The sequence below is a fragment of the Acinonyx jubatus genome, chromosome A1, assembly GCF_027475565.1.
Source record: "Acinonyx jubatus isolate Ajub_Pintada_27869175 chromosome A1, VMU_Ajub_asm_v1.0, whole genome shotgun sequence".
NCBI lineage: Eukaryota > Metazoa > Chordata > Mammalia > Carnivora > Felidae > Acinonyx > Acinonyx jubatus.
In genome coordinates, this window is record NC_069380.1 from 70550123 (window position 1) to 70572233 (window position 22111).

The window sequence follows — 22111 nt, forward strand, 5'->3', positions numbered from 1 at the left end:
AAGGTAAAGGTACAAAAAAAAAACCCATCCCATCAGAACTTTGGCTAAAATCTTACAAAGGGCAGGCGAGAGTCATGTTTTAATCCCCCACCCTGTAAGATAAGATTCAAAGGACAGGCTGGCAATGAGCAGATGATATCACTCAGGTACAACAGAAGGATATTTAACTAAGGAGAACTCAAAAATTACAAAGTGGGACTGGTTTTATTGCTAAACCCTCAGTTCCCCTCTTCTCACCCACACATCCCCTGTTGGGGCTGAGATGCAAAATCCAACCACATGTGGCTGTGAGAGGGAGAAACAAGGATTCTGTAATTTAAAAAAATGTTTTATGTTTATTTATTTTTGAGAGAGAGAGAACATGAGCAGGGGAGGGGCAGAGAGAGAGAGAGAGAGAGACAGACAGACAGACAGACAGACGGAGACAGAGAATATGAAGCAGGCTCCAGGCTCCAAGCTGTTAGCAGAGAGCCCAATGTGGGGCTCGAACCCACATGCAAGATCATGACCTCAGCCAAAGTCGGACGCTCAACTGACTGGCTACCCAGAGCCCTGTATCTAAAAGAAATTCAGCCCTTTCTTGCAGGATACCTTCTACTGTAGTATTGCAAACATTCTAGTTCATACTAATGAAATTCTCCCTCTCTCATTCCTTCAGGTAATGACTGATGCTGACAGCCCAAGTGCTGCTGGCAGGTAGATACAGTCATGAGCAAACCTGTCAGACCCGAGTCCTGGAGCCCAGGCTGCCAGTCAAATGACCCTGTTGGAAAGTGTGTCACTAGAAGGCACCTGGGGCTGTGGAGGAGGTGGGTCCCCAAGGTGGTGCCTGGTCTGGGCCTGGGGAGGGCTGTTCTGGGGAAAGGCTCTGCAGCGGAGATCTGAAGGGGGTTGCTAGGTAACGGGGCTCCCCTGGAGTAAGTGTGCCAGGCAGGGCAGGCAATAGCAGGCTCCAGTGCTGTGAGGAAGCCCAGTGTGTTTAGTTGAGCAACTACAAGAAGCCCAGTGTCGCTGGAGTGCAGAGGGCAAGGGAGACCAGGGAGGGCGTGGGAGAGCAGGCTGCACAGGGAATCCCGAGCTGTGACAGGTCTGGTTTAGTCTCTGCCCAGAAGTAATAATAGGCCAGCACAAAGCTCATGTAAGTACATGAGCTTTCTAAGGCTGACAGAGTAAAACACCACAAACTAGGGGGGCCCAAGACCGCAGAAGTTTATTCCCTCCTAGTTCTGGAGGCAAAGAGTAAGGGGCAGCAAGGTTGGTTTCCACTGGAGGTTCTGAGGGAGGAAGTCTTCCGTGCTTCTCTCCTGTCTTCTGACGGTTGCTGGCAAGGCCTTGGCGTTTCCTTGGCCTACAGCTGAGTGCTTCCAATCTCTGCCTCCGTCTTCACATGGACTTCTCCCTGTGTGTCTGTGTCTGTCTTTATAAGGACACCAGTCACACAGGATGAAGGGCCCACCCTTTACCACTTCATCTTTGTGACATCTGCAAAGCCACCAGTCACAGGTACCAAGGGGTAAGAATTTGAACATGTCTTTTGTGGGACACAATTCAACCCATAACAACAGCCAGGTGTATGAGGGTGGCAGAGGGTCACAATCAGGGCTATATTATAACAAATTAGTCACACTGTGGGAAACACATGAGCGGGGAAGAGACAGATGTCAGGGGTCCAGGGAGAGCCTGAGGTGACAGTCCCAGGGAAGGAGGGCAGCAGATTGTACTAGGGTGGTGTGGAAGAAGCACAGGAATTCGAGGAATACCATGGAAGCAAAAGGCACAGAAATTGCTGTTGGATTGATAAGAGTGAGGAAGCGTGTCAAGAATGAACTCGAGGTTTCTAACTTCCAGAACTGAATGGATGTGATGGTTTGCAGGGAGATACGACTGGTGACTAGGCTTGCTTGGGGGGATAGGAATCTAGCTGATTTCGAAGTCCTTGGAGAATCCAAGAAGAGAGACCAAGATGGCCACCTGAGCTCAGGAGAGGAGCAGGCTGGGGACACCAGTGTGGCAGGGAGACAGAGGCGGTACAGCCACGGGTCATGTGATCACATGGAGCAAGCCAGCCAGGGGAGGAAAAGATCCCATAAGACCTTCTTGTTTCCACCTCTCTAATCAAACTACAAGCTGGAGAAATCACCAGGGAATAATACAGCAACAGAAAGAGAATGAGGTGATGAAATATTCCACAACTAGAGACAGGTGCTGGTCCCACCACTCTGTGAATGCTCTAAATGTCACTGAATTGTGCACTTTAAAATGGTTAATTTAGAAGCACCTGGGTGGCTCAGTCGGTTAAGCGTCAGACTCTTGATTTTGGCTCAGGTCATGATCTCACGATTGTGAGATGAAGTTCCATGAGGATTCTCTCTCTCCCTTTGCCCCTCCCCCAACTCGTGCACTCTCTCTCTCTCTCTCTCTCTCTCTCTCTCTCTCAAAATACGTATATATTAAAAAATAAATAAAATGGGTAATTTAAAAAGGGATTTAATACTGATCATTTTATTCTGAAAAACACATGGGAGACTTTTCTTTAGTTTTTAATTGTAAATTAAACATAAAAGTTACCATCTTAACCATTAAAAATGTTTTTAATGTTAGTATTGTTGACAATGTTTAATTACTTTTGAGCGATTAGCCATTTTTAAGTGTATAGTTCAGTAGGGTTGAGTATATTCACACTGTTGTGCAACCAACCTCCAGAACTCTCTTCATCTTGCATATCTGAAACTCTATACCCATTACACAGTAATTCTCTGTCTTTCCCTCCCCCCAGCCCCTAGCGGCCACCATCCTGTTTCTCTGAGTTTCTGTTTCTGTGAGTCTGACCATTCTAGATCTCTTACAGAAGTATAATTGTACAGTCTTTTCATGACTGGCTAGTTTCACGTAGATAATGCCCTCGAGGGTCATCCACATGTAGCACGTGTCAGAATTTCCTTCCTTTTCAAGGCTGAGGAATATTCCACTGCATGCATACACTAAATTTTGCTCATCTATTGGTCTATCGATGGACAGACACTTGGATTGCTTCCACCTTCTGGCTACTGTGAACAGTGTTTCTATGAACGTGCATGTTCACACATGTCTTTGAGATCCCGCTTTCAATTCTTGTGGGCATCTACCCAGAAATGGATTTGCTGGATCATATGGTAATTATATTTTTAATGTTTTTTGTAAGAACTAAAGTGGTTAACTTTGTTATGAGAATTTTGTCTCACTGTAAAACAAGAGAGGTAGAGAGGCCCAGGAGAGCATTTGTAACGATTGAGGAGGGTGGTAAGGGAGACCAGAAGAAACTGGACTCATAGTTGAAAAGCTACCAGAAATTCTCAAGTCAGCTGAATTGAAGGCACAGGGCATTTTCTCAACTGTACACGGGCTCAGGACAAGTTACAAGGAAAGGGGCCGGGACCCAAAATGACAGCAGGGCAGCAGAATGGCAGACCCACAGGACTATTATCAGAAGTATTTACTGATGCTCCTTTTAGAGGCTTCCAATGTACAGGCCAATAGCAATCTCAGAGGAGATGATGCCACAGAAGTTCGTTCAACAGCTCATGGTAACAGGGGTCCTGGCAGCCAGCACGTGCTGAAGGGTGCCATGAGCCCATGCAGGGCTGGCACTGTGCACGCGTGTCTTCTCTGCACGCAGCTCTGCCAGGTTGAGGGGTTGCTACGGCATCATTAAGCATCTCACCCGAGGATGTGGTGCTAGATTTGAAGCCAGGCTCTGAAACCTGTGTTTTTCTCACCATATCACACCCATCCAAGAGGGTGCTGGGTGAGGACGGGGCCAACTGCTTGAGGTGATTTCTAGACCCACTCATTCATGCCATCTGTTCTTTTTCATAACGTAAATAATGTTTCTTGTTGCATGTTAACAGCTGAATTCTACCCCCCACCCCCAATTCATCTGTTGAAGTCCTGACCCCCAGGACCTCAGAATATGACTATATTTGGGGACGAGACCTTTAAAGAGGAAATTAAGTGAAAATGAGGCTGTTGGGGTGGGGCCTTAATCCCATCTGACTGGAGTCCTTGTAGGAGGAGGTAATTTGAAGACAGACAGAGACACTAAGGTTGTGCGTTCACAACAACTGTACATGCACAGAGGAGAGACCATGTGAGGACACCATGATCTTGGACTTCTGGTCTCCAGAACCGCGAGAAAATAAACGTCTCTTGTTTAAGCCCCTGGTCTGTGGTGCTTTGTTATGGCGGCCCTAGTTAATATATCATGAAACACAATAATGGTTTGAACACATTTCAAGTAGCATTACATTGGAACACTTCAAAAACCCTTTGGAAAATATAACCATATCCTGTCTTATCAATCTTAACCTACAGTTACAGCATGTCTTCAAAAATACTAATATTTCTGGAAGGGTATGGAACAGTGTGACATTCTTTGAGCACGTATATATCAGAGATTTGTTTTTTAACTGCCAATTTTTTAAGTCTATACGTTTATTTTTATCCTGTCTGACAAAAGGAATCGCAAGCAGAGAAATCACAGGTGACAGAAATATGTATTATTGTGCAGCACACGGTATAATTTAGACTTCCTGAGCCATACTATTGTCCATTCATTGGTATTAACATCTTCAAATTATAGCTAATGCGACGGCAGTAGCATGTGCTTTATAAAGTGTGCTCTAAATGGTTTCATTTTGTGCCTCTCCCAGCCCCAGCTTGGACGTGCTTACCTCTCCTCCCGTCCCCGCACAAAAGAATCGTATCATGAACCCACCAGTGAGCAATGTGCTTGTGGTCCCCAGAATACAAATTCAGCTTCTACTCAGACTTCAGCACAACTCCTGCCTCTTCCGCCCCTAAGCTCCTGCCGCTTTCCTTTGTTCTGGGCAAATTCTGTTTTCTCAATAAGAAGCTCAGACAAAGAGTTCAACTGCCCTCTGCAGTATACATGGGGTTCTGTTAGACACCCAGAATGCCAGGGAGAGCCACCCAGATCAGGCGAGAGAGAAAAGGAGTGCTCCAGAAATGCAGACTGCAGTTATTTCCACGGAACTGGTTAAAAGTCTGATCCAGCCCAAGAAGGCAAGCTTTCCATAATTAAGAACTGATATGAACAGTCTCATCGGCCCAGCCTCATCCTATGGGTTGGTTATATGGAGGGAAGTATCTGAAGAGAAAACAGGTCTCCAGATAACCCACTGGAAAACAAAAACAAACCCCGTAGAAGCCCTCCTAAACAGTTCACTTGAAACAGTGTTTAAAGAATAAGTTATTTTTGTTTCCACGCGATATAAGAGACTGAAAAAGCCTGTTTGTTCTCGAACTTTCCCTCTAGCTTTTATGATTCATAGATGGAGGCAAAAAGCCAGCAAAGAGAGGCACCTGGGTGGCTCAGTCAGTTAAGCGTCCGACTTTGACTGACATCATGATCTCACAGTCTGTGAGTTCGAGCCCGGTGGGGCTCTGTGCCGACAGCTCGGAGCCTGAAGTCTGCTTCGGATTCTGTGTCTCCCTCTCTCTCTGCCTCTCCCCCACTTGCACTCTGCCTCTCTCTCTCAAAAATGAAATAAAAACATAAAAAAAAAAAGCCAGCAAAGAAACCACAGATGAAGATGTCCACTGTAGCCCCATGACCTGTAAATCAACAATGGAAGGGACTTTCCAGGGCTGAAACCAGTTTGTTTCAAGTTTTCTGCTAACATTCGATGCCAAAATGTTTTAAACACATAAAAATCCTTTAGCCCCATCCTGGCTCATCTTTAAGGAAATACCGCATTGTGGCAGATGATCCTTTTCATGGTTAAAAAAGTTTAGAATTGTATCTCAGAGTTGATACAAAGTGGCACATCCTTTTAAGCCTTAACAACTAAAAATGACTGTAAATATAATTAAATACTTGGTATCTCATCCATTGTAGGGTAAAAAAATCTGATTTCCACAAGGCTCAATTCAATCACTAATTTTGAGTGCCTACCATATGCAAGGCAATGTGGATAATTCAACTGCAGACCGGGCATTGGCACTGCCTATGTGGATACTGCCATCTTTTGAAAAAGATTGAGTCTCAGTTTGTAATCCTGGGCCTAATCCAGAGCCAGATGCCAAATACTTACTTCGTATACAGTGAATATAAAGTGGAAACCAATACAGAAAATGTATTTCCTGCAACAGAGTTGAAGGAAACTGGTATCTTCTTAATGAGGTCTCTTCCCTGAAATCAGCCTAGCTTTTTTCAAAGAAAAAAAAAAAAAAAGAAAAAGGAAGTAAAGATGATTTTTCTACACTGCAATTTAGAGCGGAAAGTAAAACAAACAAACGGACAAAAAACCAAAAATAAAACCCCAAACCTCCATCTTGCTCAGACTGAATGGTAATCCTGAAAAATGTTCTTAGAAAGGATGATCACCATCGGGTCCATTTTGAAGATGAGGTCGTATATGTATGTCTTAAATTTAAAAAAGAAAACTACATATGTGTGGTGTGTGCACATCTCGTACTTTCTTTCCTATAGCATATGAGATCACATCCTAGGGCAGAAGGTATAGGCGTGAACATCACCTAGGTTGTCCCTCCCCCTGATTTACTGGCATAACCTGGGTGGCACATCATACCAGGTCTCTATCTACCCCCTAAATTACTAATCTAGATAACATCAGTTCCATCCTTCTATGCCTCAGTTTCTTCCATTTGGAAAAATAAAGAAAATAAAACCTTTCTCTCTAAAAACCTTAGAGGGAGGATAATGGAGATTAATTATAGAGCCTCTACAAAGAAATCTGAGCTCCTTGTGGGGAAGAACTTTATAAATAGAAGCTATAATTACTGCTATTCAAACAGAAAAGCAAAAATAAAGCAGATCTATTAACATTTATGAAATTAAATCACAGGCAATTTATTTTTAGTAGCATGAAATAAATGGATAGGTCAGCAAATCAAATTAAGGATAAAAGCTTGAAGGAATGCATTCTTTTGTCTAAGTCTCTTAACTATAAAAAATGAACAAGATTTCTTTTTTTAATCCAAGAAAAAGACAAAGAGTTAGCACCTTTTACATTATTCCTCACTTCAGGATCACAATAGGATGTCAACCGTTCATGAGATTTATTCATACAATTTTGCCTGAAATCACTGATTTCTCTCTTTTTAATTTTTTTAATGTTCATTTATTTTTGAGAGAGAGAAAGAGAGGGAGGGAGAGAGAGAGAGCAGAAGCAGGGAAGGGGCACAGAGAGAGGGAGACACAGAATCTGAAGCAGGCTCCAGGCTCCGAGCTGTCAGAACAGAGCCTGATGTGGGGCTTGAACTCACGAACAGCAAGATCATGACCTGAGCTGAAGTCAGACGCTTAACTGACTGAGCCACCCAGGTGCCCCTGCTTTCTCTTAAATATAGACTATGGAAATGAGACAGAACTCCAGACAGCTCTTTTTCTCCCCCTACAGGATCACAGTTAAGCATGCTAGGAACTCATGTTCTGATGACCCGAGGCAGAATGTATCATTATTTACGAATACTCTATACCAAAAGAAGATTCTTCTAACCTAACCCCTTGGCCTCCCATTTTGACCAAGTAGCATTTTCTCATTTAAGGAGACAACCAAAACTAAAACGAGCCTCAAAAAGCTAACCTTTCTTGAGCACCCACCATGTTCTAACTACCATGTTAGAGCTCTTCAGATGCCATATTTCATTTAGGCCTCACAACAAATCCAGGAGACAGTCATGATCTCCCCTTGATGGAAAAGGGCATTGAGAATTCAAAGCAGTTTCGTTTTGCCCAAAAAAGGCACAGCTGGTTAAATGAAGAGACTGGATTCATCAAGAATACAAGTGAAACACATTCCTACCAAACAGCTTCAACAAAAACACTGCCAATTTTCAAGCCTACACATTTATTTTTACCTAATCTGACAAAAGGAATCACAAGCAGAGAAGCCACAGGCAACAGAAATGTGTAATACTGCACATCAGACGGTATAATTTAAACTTCCTGAACCAAAGTGCTGCCTGTTCACTGGTGTAGTCATCTTCAAGTTACAGACCGGAGGAAGACTTGAGGCGGTGGCCCGGGCACGTGTTCTGAGGTTCAAACTCTGCCCCACCCCCAACCACAGTCTGGATGTGTGCGGCCACCTCACTGCTACCATTTCAGCGGGTGACTGGACCAACTGGAAGATGGGCAAAACGTCATTTAGGTAACCTGCAGTTTCACTGATGCTGTCTGGTTTTAATGAGTTCTTTTGAATTATTTTGGCCAACTGGAAGTGTAATGAATTTATCAAAATCATTAACAAAACCAAAGAAAAACCTGAGTATTTGGTCATGGTCTTATGCTAGCTTCTGCGTGAAGGTAAAGGGACCTTCTTCTTATTCAGCTGTTCAACTTAAAGTATATGCTAGGAAGGTCTTTCTCAGGAAACATGGCAGTCAACATACCTTGGCATTGAGAGGACACACAGACAGGGCGCTTCTAAAAAGCTGTTCTTCGTTTCGCCACTCGCCACTGCGAATCATGCACCTCAGCATGTTTATGAATAGAATTCCCAGTACGACAGTAGCAATCAATTTCTTAGGAACAGAGAGATACCATAAATGTCATTAGGAAGGTCTAGCCAGTCGTCTTGGGTATGAATGGCACACCACCCTGGGCCAATACCTTTTTCTTAGTGTGTTTACTGAGCGCTCCGAATCCGAAAGTCAGCAGCATGCAGTACCCAGCACTGGGGAGGTACAGGACTCTTTCTGCAACCACAAAGCCCACTCGGAAGAACAAGTTACTTGCAGGGAGAAATGGGATAATGAGAAATCCTAGGCCCAGCGTAAGGATCCTGGAAAATGAGAAGTAATTAAAATAGCTATTTCAGACTTCTCAAAAAAAAAAAAATACTTCTCAACATTAAATTAGTGATAAAGGCTGTGTTTTTTTTTTTTTTAAGTCATCAATTGGGAAAAGGTACCAGCAGTAGCAGAGAAATGTCATCAGTAAAGAGGATTTAGCCTGGCAGTATTAGGATAAGTCATAAAATCTCACTAATGCACTTAGTTTAGCATCAAGCATATGGACAAGACTTGTAAGGTGCTCAATCCATACAAGTAAGGTTAGAATGATCACACTTTGTGAGCCCTTATTAATTCACTTACTCCTAACCCCCCTCAAACCATGTAGGCATTGAATAGATCAGTGGGTATTTTGGTCCCAATTAGTCCACTATAGTTTTCATGGGAAAAAAAAAATCCCCTCTCCAACCTTAACAGGAATAATAATACTTTACTAGTTTAAGCTTTATAAAATCTGAAATAAACAAAATTGCAATCATTTTTGGGTGCTATGTCACCACATATTTCACTCAAGCAAAAAGAAAGCTGAGCAACAAAGAGCTTCCGGAACTAGGCAACATTTCCGATGTCCCATATGATGCAAGAGGATAAATTAAGAAGCTAGGTCAAATTTGGTGGCTCCTTCCTGGACCCTGTGCCTTCAGTACTTAAAAAAACAAAACAAAACAAAACAAGGCAAAATCATTATTGCATGTGTATAGGTGAACTGGGGCTAAAGTTAGTAGAATTATGAACCAATTTAACAGGTAAACTTAAAACTTATTTTGGGGGTGCCTGGGTGGCTGGGGAGGTTGAGCGACCAACTCCTGACTTCGGCTTAGGTCACGCATGATCTCATGGTTTGTGAGATTGAGCCTCGCATCAGGCTCTGCACTGACAGTGCAGAGCCTGCTTGGAATTCTTCTTTCTTCCTTTCTTCCTTTCTTCCTTCCTTCCTTCCTTCCTTCCTTCCTTCCTTCCTTCCTTCCTTCCTTCCTTTCTCTCTCTCTCTCTCTCTCTCTCTCTCCCCTGCTTGTGCTCTCTCTCTCAAAATAAATAAATAAGCTTTAAAAACAAAACTTATTCTAAGAAATTACTAATCTAATTCCCTAAACACATATGCTTAAAGGGAATCAACTACCTTAAATAGTCTTCTTTCTCAGGAAACACATTTGTTTCCCCCACCTCCATTATTTTCTCAATAACCTTTTATTCTCATTCTCTCTCTCTCTCTCTTTGTGAGAAAGAATAGTCTCTTTGGAGCAGTGGTTTATTTTCTACTAAACAACAACAGAAGGAATCACTAGAACATCCACCAGAGTTTTTTGAAGGAGAATTGTGAAATGATGGGCACAGCACACATCAATTACACTCTCTGTTCTGACCATAAATTACTCTTTACCACCTACAGAGAAAAGGATCTCAAGATACTACTTCAAGGGAAAGGTGGGAGGGGGAGACAGAGCAGTCATCCGTTCCCCTCCTCCAAGTTCACTCCCCACTAGTTGAAGCCAGCAATGGATTCCAAATGGATGGAACTCATCCTAGGCATAAATGCGTTTTGGAAATAAATGTCCTTAGATGTTACTTCCACAAAATTGTTAAAATGATCAGTGCAAAATGGATTTAGCAAAATGCTCTGATCCAGCCCAGTGTGGAAGTTAAAATTCAGTGCTGCCTCTTACCTTCTTTTGTGGCTGTCTTCAGAGCACAGGGCTTGGCATATTAGGCCAATTAGACAGAACCACAGTGCTGCCAGTGCAATTACTCTCCAGTCACCGGCTGACTTAATGAGGGGGATGCAGCCCATTGACCAATCAAAACACAGCCACCAGGGGCACAGCAGCAGCCAGGCATTCAATGAATAGTAGTAATTATAGTTTATGGCCTGTCAGTCAAAAGGAAAACAAACACTCATTTGATACAGAACTTCTACATATATACATATATGTATATATAACACCCATATATATGTATATGGGTGTGTATATATACACATACCTTGTAACTTCACTTTTGAGGCATCCATAGGCTTCTGTTCAAGGAGAGCAGTTGTATAAAATAAAATGTCAATTTCTACATTGGACGTGGGACTGTAGTTTGCAATCTATTAAATGTGTTCAGACTGTGATAGAGAAAAACACAGCAAAGCCACCAGACTCTGCTATACATACATCTGTTATATTTCTGGTCAAAATGTGTCCCATTTACTTAGTGATGCCCAAAGTCTGTGACCCAGGAAATCTGAGGCCCAGATGTGTCTGGGCCTATGTGTGTCTGACAATTTAAGAAGAGGGTTTTTCCTCCTTTTGATTTCTATCTCTATGAAATGCACCACTAAGAATTTGTGGCTTGACACCTTGCCTTCAGAAAAAGCAAACCTTTACAAGAAATAGTGTCTGGATACTGTCAGACGTTTAAAGATATATTACCGATGCGGTTAGATTTTGTGTTAATCCCACTACATCAATTTCCTTTACCACAACAGTAATGGGGTCAGGGGACACTTTAGTGAGGCTGGCAGGAAAGCTGATATTTGAAAGAACCATTTCTCTTTAGTTTTGATTAGAATGGAAATACAAGGGACTCACACCCTCTCGATCGATCCCTTAATCAAAATCTGGTTTCATCCGAGAATATCCTTAGATATTAGAGAGCAAACAAATGTGGAGGTGTTCCACTGATTAGGGATTTTGTGGGCGTGTTGGGAAGTCAGAAGAGGGGGACAAAGGCTCTGAAAGCTAGTGGGCAGAGAAGACAGAAGTGGAGGACAGGCTCAGCACTCACCCTGACCAGCATGCTGTCGGCGAAGGAGGCGGGATTGTCCACCTCGGTGAATGCCGGGGGGCCGGTGCCCATGATTTTCCAGCGCATGTAGAGCACCCCTGCTCCCCCCGAGGCCAGAAGGGTCATCCTGAAGAGGAGGCCCCCATTCCTGAGCGTGCCAAGGTTCTGAAAGGTCAACGCAAAGCCCCTGATGTCGTGGGTTTTCAAATAAAAGTGCAGCCGAGCTCAGTGCACGTGTGCAGCACTTCTGCCCGAACTGCTCTGCTGCCGTGCTGAAAAGGGCTAGCTATTTTCAAATTCAAAACGGCGAGAAATATTTTGAAAATGGCGTTTTAAATCAGCTGTACTTGACATTTTCCATGTCTGGGCTGGAGACAAAAAGTATATACTCACCTCTAATGATTTGTCTTTATGTAGTACCTTCTGGACCATTTCCAGAACATTTAATTTGCCTATCACCAAGATGTCAAAGACTGCATTCAAACCCTGAGGAAGCAAAGCAAGGCAATCAGTGAGGGAGAGCCTGGCTCTGATTAGGTGGCAATTACACTTCACAATTTTATTACTGAATCTCGACAAGAATTGCAGTGGCTAAGATAATCACAGGAGACGTCTCCAGCTGTAAAACAGACACCCCACTATTGTTCTTATGAAATCGGCTCATGGTGATGTATCAGATTTCCTGCCTAGTAGATCCCTGTTGGTCATAATTTCATAGTCTGCACAGAAGAGTAGTCTAAGGATTCAGGATAGCTGGAAATTTGGGGTTCCCAGGAGAAGTTCTCCAGAGGTCCCTCTTGCCTATTTTTTTTTCTTTTACTATAAAATAGTCTCTTAGTGGCTTAACAGAGGGGTTACCTGCACAGTAATTATGCCTCAGAAGATAAAGGCAGCCGTCAACCTCGAAAACCGAGCCATGTAAGTAATTAGTCACACCTCAAGAACGCCAAGCGCTGACTGACTTCAGCACGTGTAGTAGTAGCAGGGGCACAACATAAGAAATCATCTCTGATGGGGCTCTGGATCTCTCAGGTGCAGACTCCTGGCTGTCCGCTGGTTTTCAGGTCTTGCTGGGCACACAGCCCAGCAGCACTTCCCAGCCAGCCCTGCAGCTACGTGTGGTCATGTGACTTGAGTTTCAGCCTCCAGAACGTGGCTCAAAGCGCTTATGCATTATTTTGGAGGTTTGCTTATAACCTGGGCACACTCCGTCACTTGGTTTCCCCTTCTGGCTGGCTGTGATGGACACCATCAGGGCAATGGTGGAAACTACACACTCCAGAGGGCAGAACCTGCACCAGCTAGCGTCCACTGTGTGGACAACAGCCACCTCCACCCACAGCTGCGAGGTGAACAACAAATAACTTCCATTATGTGAAGCCAGTGTCTGGGATGGGATGCAGCTCCACTTCCGCTGGTAGCTTCCAGTAGACCCAAAATAGTTTCTTTCCAGAAGGCGAGGGCTGCTTTTGCCAGGCTAGATGGGCCTTGGATTCCCTTCTCTTCCCTGCAATGGACTTTCTGTAGACGTCACCGCTGTAGGCAAGGTCAACTTGTGGAACTCCCTGACCAACCTAAAGTGGTCACAGTGCATATGGCATCTGTGGTTAAAGCTCCCCCTAAATGACTTTGGTCTTTTTGATGTGGGGCTTTGCGGTGAAGAAAATCATAAATCATCAGAAGCCAGTGGTAATTTGTGACTTTTAGAGCAAGGATCCCTACTTAACCCTCTCCCATAAATGCTGGAAGCCATTAATTATCTAATACACAGGCCAGCACTGGGTTAATCATTTCAAAGAATTCTGATTTTATTCACTCATGCGATACAGGATTTTAGTGGGTCACAGAAGACCATTTCTCCCCGGGTGTAAACCATCTTCTAGAAGGCAGAAGCTTCCTGTTGAGCTGCCACTGTCTTATACCATTTGTTTTTCTCCCTATGAGTCACCAAGGGGTGAGGGGATCACATCATTACAAGGACTGAGCCAAAAAGAATTTTGGCACTCTCCAACTGCCCATTTAAATACATCATCAAAACGTCCACATTCTAATCAAATGTTTGAAAACAGCTAAATTTTAGCATATCTTTAGTATCTTTAGTCACATAAATTCAACCTTTAGTGCTTTTCAAACATTAATGGGAGCCACCTTGGACCTTGTTACATGGAGATTCTGATTCAGCAGGCCTGGGGTGGGGTTAGAGATCCTAAATTTCTAATAAGCTCCCAGATGGTATTGATACTACTGGTCTTTGCGAAGCAAAGGTTTAGAGCAGTGGATGATTCTGCCACCCGGGGGATGCTTGACAATGTCTAGAGACATTTTAAGTTGTCACAGTCAAGGCAGTCCTACTGGAATTTAGGGGTAGAGGCCAGGGATGTTGCTACACCTGCCACGGTGCACAAGACAACCCTCCCATAAAAAAGAATGACCTAGCCCAAAACATCAATAATGCTGAGATTGAAAAACATTGGCTTGGAACAAACTTAAAAAAAATAATAACCCGTGAAGTTCAAGTATCTTTGCGCAGTAATTCTTTCTGCGCCATTTCTTAGCTAGCTAACCTTCATCTTCTAGACTGAGCCTCATAAACTCTTTCATCTTTGCTTTGACTTACATCAAACCCCATATAGATTTATCTGCTCTTTCTTTCCCAGGTTATTCCTATCTGGGCCATGCAAATCCCATATCTTTGTTTCCATTTCTCTACCCCTGATCATAGCCCTAATTTCTAAGTTTTCCTCTAATAACGTCAAGCATAAAACTGGCTACGATGGAAGAAAAGGAAAGTGAATTTCAATGCCTCTCCCTTCCTGGGGCTTCGATTCTGATCAGACATAGAAGGTGGAGGCCTCTACTCTTCAGGACCCCTCCTTTCCTCTTTGATATTTCCAGTCAAGGCCAAGCACAACATACACTCAATACTTCTTTAATCAGGACCAGAAGCATTGATGGCGTCAGCCCACTGCTGTATCTCGAAGTGCGGCAATAGGACAGCACCCCGGAAAACTGAAACTGTTCTTTTCTCTTTTTCTATGGCACCCCTCCATGAGAGAGTTAATCACTGTCTGTAAGAACTTCCCACTTTCTGTTTCCCACCGGTTGCTAATGATAGTCAACTGAGACAGTCCATTTCCATGAAACACTACATGTACTAAAAGCACAAGTAACTGATAGAAGGGTCCCTGACTGGCTGGTAATGGGGTTGAGAAGTGGAGGAAGTCACAGAGGCAGGGCTAGCCCGAGCTGTCTCTACTGTGGCAGAGGGAGGGGCAGGCCCTGACTGCATCTCAGGTCTTACCAGCACAGTGATCCCTTGCTCTTTACACAGCATGGCCACCGCTCCCAGGAGGATACTCAGCAACACCCAGAACGTAGAATGTGTTCCCTCCTTGTTACCTGCTGATAGAGAAATGACAGACATAAACATCATGCAACACAGCTTAGCCCTGGTAGCACCAGGGACTAAAATCCTAAGCATGTGCTCTAAATAGCCACGATTTAAAAAGAGTTTGGTCTTCTGATAGCATTTCTCTGTGGGCAAGTGTATTACACTCTGCATTTCTGGTTAAACAGCACCGTCTAAATGATATACATACCCACTCTCAAGGCACATCCTAGCAGGTACCCACAGCCTGTTGGAGGCACCGCAATGAAGGCCTGGCCACCAAGATATCTCACTGCAGACTCCCTATGGGGCAAGTTCCTACTTCCTGACCTGCCAGCCACCTAACAGGCCACTCTGACAGGCTGTGTTGAGAAGTCCCACTGAGAGTGTAAGCACTGCATCTGATTATAGGATGGCTCCAGCAGTGACTGCTGCTATCACCACAGTGGTGATGGCAATGCCTGAGCTGCCCTGAGAAAGCCTACAACTGTAGGCACAGAAGTCCAGGTAAAGGCCCAGGCCAGGCTGGGCTGGGCTGCCAACCTGCATGGGGCTTCAAGCCAGAACATCTTTAGAAATGGGAACTCTGTAGTAAGAAGCCTGGGGTGGGACTGACCTTGAGTTAAAACTGATGGTCCCTGAACTGCCTCCAGCCAAGGGAAGGTCTGGCTTTATTCTATTTGGTGGGTGATATCTGCAATTTGGGGCCAGGGCTGAACTGCTGGAGAGGAGAGGCCACATGTCCTTTGTAAGGCCCTCACCCCCTCATCTACATAGATGGTACACATTTAAAAAAGACATAGGTTTGACGTAGGGCAAAGCAAACCTGCTTGGAGGGCCAAACCATTAGCTTGCCTGGGGTTCCTACGAATCTTGGTTCAGTTCTGATCAAAACCAGAACTCTTGGTCCAAAATCCGGCTCTGCCATTTACTATGTGACCTTGAGCAAATTACTTCCACTCACAGTCTCAACGACTTCATCTATAAAATGGGAGCAACGTTATCTACCTACTGATATATTTGAAAAACTATACAGAAATGCCTGGCCATTTGTGTTAAAAATTATAGAAACATGGTTGTAAATGCAAAACATATCTGTAAGACACACAAGAAACCAACCACAGTTGTTTCTGAACAGTTCTAAGAAGAAAATTTGGGCAGCAGAGGGATAAAGTCTATGCTTTCCCACTGTACAGGCCTTCACATATCCTTAATTTTTTTTTAACTATGTGCATGTTTGACAGCCTCGTTAGCTTCCACCCATTAGATGCCAGCAGCCCTCCCAGCCCTCAGTTGTGACAACCAAGAATGCCACAGGCTTTGTCAAACACCCCTGGGAAGAGTGGGGCAGAAATCACCCACACTTGGGACCAGTGCCCTGAACCAGGGTAATGACAGTGTGTGGTCTGTGCACCTGCCCTTGGATCCTGTTAGAAATTCAGAGTCTCAGGCCCCACCCAGAGCTGTGCAATCAGAAACCTGATGGTGGAGCCCAGCAACTGCCCTTTTAACCAGGCTTCCAGGTGATTCTAATTTTTTTTTAATGTTTGTTTATTTTTGATAGAGCGAGGGAGAGCACCAGCGGGGAAGGGCAGAGAGAGGGAGCCACAGAATCCGAAGCAGGCTCCAGGGTCTGAGCTGTCAGCAAAGAGCCCGACATGTGGCTGGAACCTATGAATTGTGAGATCATGATCTGAGCTGAAGCTGGATGCTTAACTGACTGAGCCACCCAGGTGTCCCTCGGTCAACTCCTTTTAAATTATGATTTTAGGAAAGGCCTCACAAGTGTCAGCAGCTCAGCCCAGGGGTTCAGCTGGCAGAATGGAGGTGGTCACAGCTCACAAGGCACTGTAACCTTCTGCCATATGATGGAGATGGATGGCAGATAACACCCTTAAGGCTTGTCCTCTCCATGCTGTGGACATATGGTCCACTGAGCTTTTCTCCCATAACACATCCTCCTGAGTCTGCATCAAACCACTCTCAGGATTTTCTCATATTAGCAGTTGGTAGGTAATTAAATGTCTTTAATTATAAGAACTCATGTATTACCATGGGGTCTTCTCCACAGATAAAAGGGTAAATGACCCCCAGCCAGGCTCCTGTGCCCCTCAGGGCTCACAATGGGACGGGTACTACGGCAGCTCAGGAGATGTGCTGGGGTCCCTCGTCTCAGCATGCTGCTTCCACGTCCACTAAGCATTAGATTTGATGGTTCACTAGAAACCAAATGGACCTCTCCCCCACCGCCTGGACTGGCTTTTTCTAAGCTTCCTCATTCCCACAATCTGTATTTGTAACTTTTCTTTTTAAGTTCATTTATTTTGAGAGAGAGAAAGAGTGAGAGAGAGAGAGAGAGTGTGTGGGAGCAGGGGAGGACCAGAGAGAGAGAGAGAAAGGGAGAGAGAGAATCCCAAGCAGGCTCCATGCTGTCAGCACAGAGCCCAACGTGGGGCTTGATCTCCCGAGCTATGAGATCATGACCTGAGCCGAAATCAAGAGTCTGATGGTTAACGACTGAGCCACCCAGGTGCCCCTATGCTTGTAACTGTGTGTGTGTGTGTGTGTGTGTGTGTGTTTCTAACTCTTAATAAAACATGACTTCCCAATGTGATGCTCCCTGTTCTTAACATTTAAAGAAGGTCCCTTGACCATTTTACATTCCTTCCTAAAAAACTGAATTAGCTTGTATTTTACTTGACTGTGTAACCTGGATGAATTTCCCCCTATCATGGACCAGTGGCTTGGATAGGAAAAAAATTCCCAGTTCCTCCATTAAAACACCCAAAGGACAGCTTCTGAAGCACTCCATTAACACAAAGTTAAATGAGTATGGAGATGTGAAAGTAATGGGCTCAGGTTCCACTTGTCTGGAATTTAAAATGGTTTTCTCCTTAGATGGCAAAATCAGAGATTTCACTGAATACAGAAAAATAACTTGCATAGAAAACACAGCTTTCACATTTACTGATAACCTTCTTCCTAATCTCACTCCATACTTTCACCACACTTCTCAAACCCCAAATTTCTGCAAGGGACCTGGACACCTCACACCTCTCAAATCCTCTATCACGATTCTTTTGGAAGATTTCCACTCTCTACTTACCTCTTATGATTTTGTGCAGACATGTCTGGTAAAAAGCATGCGAAAGACAACGTTTCTCTGCTGAAGAAATTTCTTAAGTTACAGTGATTTTTAAATGTTATGCCACTTCTCAACAGTGGCAATTTCTGGTCAAAAGCAAAATTTCAGTTGTCAGTTACAAACCTAGGGATGGCTTTATATCCAGAAAATCAAATCTTAGACTACACTGTTCCGAAGAGTAGGCATTATAGCTAATGAGCACCTGAAATGTGTCTGGTCCCTAGTGAGATGCGTTGTTAAGTATAAAATACACACCCGATTTTGAAGACTCAGTATGAAAAAAGAAAATGTAAAATATTTCATAATTTTTATACTGATTTTTACATGTTGAAATTATAGTATTTTTTATACATCTGGCTAAAAACTGCAGTTAAAATTCATCCAACTGCGTCTTTTTATAATGTGGCTACTAGACATTTAAAAATTACATGCATGGCTCATCCTGTGTTCCTACTGCACAGCACTGTCTATATCATGTGTTGAGACCAGCTCACAGATGAAATGATCTGCTCATGGCTTTAATTGTATTCCAAGTCTGCCTTCGAAAACTCAGAAAATATGAAGTGAGCTTGTCTATTGAAATCTTTCTCTTGCAACCCCCTCCCAGATTGGCCACTTGACATGTTATCAGGAGTTATAGGACTATTCATGCACACACATTTCACTTTTTCCAGTATTCCAACTGGAAAGCTTAATTTAACTGATGTCTTAAAACGCCAAAGTACATACCATTGGCACTATTTCCAGTATGGGAGTGGTCAAGGAGGGCCTTATAAAAAGTAAATACTCAACTGGGAAACTGGTTCTGAGTCTGGGGACAGCCCAGCCTAGTGCACTTCTAGTAATATGGCCTGCTCTAGCATAGTTTTACCCATGTAATTCCTCAGACTCAAGACTCCTTTTTGAGTCTTGATTTGTCAAGGTGACCAATGCTAATAGTTGCCAAGATATAGCATCTCTAGATGAATTTGGGCTTTGCATTTTTTTGGGTATGCTCTTATTAACTAATGAAAGCCATTTTTTTATTTCCAAGTTTGAACATTTTAATAGGACAGCTGAAACAGATAATGATAGGCTACCTCCAACAGCTGGTGCTCAATAGGTGTTTGGGGAATCAATAATTTCATTTATTTCTATGTCTACCAGAAGTCTTATATTACCACATTTGTTATGCAATTATGATATGCAATTTAATACAAAAAAGTTAACAATTCACTTTCAATGTGAACAAAAATACAGCCAGAAGTCACATCTTTTGACATTAATGTCTTGAAATTTCCTCACAATGGAAAAATCCCCACCATGTAAGAGACTCTTTAAAAAAAAAAAAAGTAAAAAAAATTACATAAGCCTAATATAACACTGTATGTCAACGATACTGGAATTAAACATTTAAAAAATTACACAAGGAATATTAAAAAGGCACAGCAAAAGTTGACCGTGTTAATTTTAAATTCATAGCTGTTACAAACAGTAACCATAAATTCTGAGAGCCAGATGTCGCCTCCAGTGTGGTTGTATTTATGAATATTTTTATTCAAAACAATCCTCCCCAAATAGGGAAATCTAACTGGTATGTAGCTACATGCGAGCATCTCAGGATGTTGCGTTTACCCAGAGTCCTCTGTCTCATCTCCAGCCAGTCTGCTAAATTGCAACCACCAATGACCCAGGAGAAGGAGAAAAGGAACCATTCTTATACCATGTGACATCTCTCCTCATGTAGGAAGACACCTTGCTCTAGGATAATTATGCAGCTTTAGGAAACATCAACAGTTTATGATCCAGAGCTTCATAAACTGGCCTCGAAAATGTTTGTCTCAGTCTATGTCTGCATTATCAAAGATAATACAATCACTTAGATAAATGAGGCAAAGGCTAATAGAGTGGAGGAAGCACAGGCCAAAAAAGAAAAAAAGAAAAAAAAACCCAAAATGCACTAACAGAGAGACACTTGTCAGTGCTAACACCCACAAGTGCCAACAGATGTGATCAATTTAATGAAGCATGTGCTTCGGAGCTGGTACTACTTTCTGGTGGGAAGATCTTCTTTCAGTGAAAGCATCGCATTGTATGAGCTCCCCTCTTCAGCACTCGATGCCTGGCATCTTTGCTGCCTTGAAGCTGGCACGTCATGTTGTGTGTGGGAACCACGCCACCCCGGCAGGTGGCTCCCACTCCCTCTGCCAGAGCGACACAATGAGCGTCAGATTCCCATTCCAAAAGTTGGAGCCAACCAGGCAGTGCTTCCACCCGCAGAATGAAAGAAGTCAGACGTTGCTATTCTAAAATACCAGCCCGTTCGGGGGACATCAAGTGATGTAGGAACCAAAGAAACATAAAAGCAGAGAAAAGAAAATGCACATGAATACCACAGTCAGAATTCAGTCAGCAATGACCCCAAATCTAAAAACAAGAGTCCTATAGTACATGAGATACACAGTCTCCCCATTGTTTTTTAGAGCTGCATGATTCTAAGTCAAAGGAAAACAGATGTCTTCAATCAGAATGAAAATATGAGGAAATGATACCCCAAGAGTAAGAGTTATCCTATTCTAGCTCCCCGAACTGTGGCAAGGACAGCAATAAGCAAACAACGTTTAAGAACTTACAACAACTAATATTTGGAATATTGTCTTTTGCAATAGTTTAGAATTTAAAATGGTTGGGGTGCCTGGGTAGCTCAGTCAGTTGAGCTTCTGACTTCGGCTCAGGTCATGATCTCACAGTTCGTGGGTTTGAGCCCCACATCGGGCTTGCTGCTGTCAGCCTGTCAGCTCTGTCCCCTTCTCTCTGACCCTCCCCCACTTGCACTCTTCTTAAATAAATATTTAAAAAAAAAGTATAGTTTCCCTTATAAGGACATTTCCTTTTTAATTTTTATTTATTTATTTTAAAAATGTTTATTTATTTATTTGGAGAGAGAGAGCATGTGAGTGAGCAGGGGAGGAGCAGAGAGAGAGGGAGAGAGAGAATCCCAAGCAGGCTCCACACTCAGTGGGGAGCCTGACTCGAGGCTCAATCTCACAACTGTGAGATCATGACTTAAGCTGATATCAAGACTCAGATGCTTAACTGACTGAGCCACCCCGGAGCCCCAGGACATTTCCTTTTTAAAAAAGGATTCTGTAACAAAAGATCTTGCATGGAAATATTCTATTTAATCACCCCAACACCACCGCCACCACCACAAAAAAAAAAAAAATCCAGACAGAAATGTTATGTGAGTAGATTTTTTTTCATTTTCTGAAAATGCTGGGGATTCTAGAGGTTAGCCCAAAATTGCTTGTTAATAAACTCAGGCAGTTAAAAATTGCCTAGAGCTTTATAATACATACATTGCATCTATAAAGAAAGCTAATGAGGTTATCAAAAAGAAATACATCCTTTGAAAGAGATTTTTTTTGACTAGTTAAACCACTAATTTCAGAGTACTCAATGTTTTGTTCCCTTATAAAAAATATTAAAAACCTCTCTTGAACTACAAGTTTCTGTGTAACTGCTGCGAGACCTTTCTTTGAATTTATGTTCAGATCCAAAAAGAACAAAGACCGGGTCACGTTAAGCCTTGAGTATAAACAACAAACAGCATCATTATTTGTATCCAATAAATGCCGGACTGAACTTTTACCACAAAAGAGCTTTGATTCTCAGTGGGACACTTAAAATATGTGGCATAACACGAGCAACTGTCATCACCGTCATGATAGTGTGTTTACCACGTGTGCTCACTAGTCAGCTTTTTGTAAAATGCACACTGACGAGGCAGGGAAAACAGAGGAGTGACTATTTCTTAACGTAGCTCAAAGTCCAAATGAAAAAATATACACCTGGATATATGAATGTCCATTAGTATCAACCTCTCTGCTCTGTTGGACTGAAGGAAATTTAATAGAGAGTAGATGAAAGAAATTAGCAGCATAAGTAAAACTACCCTGTGATCCAGAAATTCCAGTTCTGGTATTTATCCAATGGAAATGAACTCACTATCTTGA

The 22111-nt window shown here is 43.1% G+C and overlaps 1 protein-coding gene across 3 annotated transcripts in view; it reads right to left on the reverse strand.

The window, feature by feature from the left end:
- The window catches only part of TMTC4 (transmembrane O-mannosyltransferase targeting cadherins 4), a 64906-nt gene that overhangs the window by 15254 nt on the left and 27541 nt on the right, over positions 1-22111 (reverse strand). For 2 of the 3 annotated variants that reach the window (XM_027065177.2, XM_027065178.2), the window contains exons 6-11: positions 14885-14985; positions 11977-12069; positions 11584-11748; positions 10482-10684; positions 8636-8807; positions 8416-8547 (exon numbers count right to left, since the gene is read on the reverse strand). In XM_027065177.2, the coding sequence (XP_026920978.1) occupies positions 8416-8547; positions 8636-8807; positions 10482-10684; positions 11584-11748; positions 11977-12069; positions 14885-14985 (866 nt within the window). The remainder of the gene's footprint in view (positions 1-8415; positions 8548-8635; positions 8808-10481; positions 10685-11583; positions 11749-11976; positions 12070-14884; positions 14986-22111) is intronic. The other variant, XM_027065179.2, reaches the window with a different exon arrangement.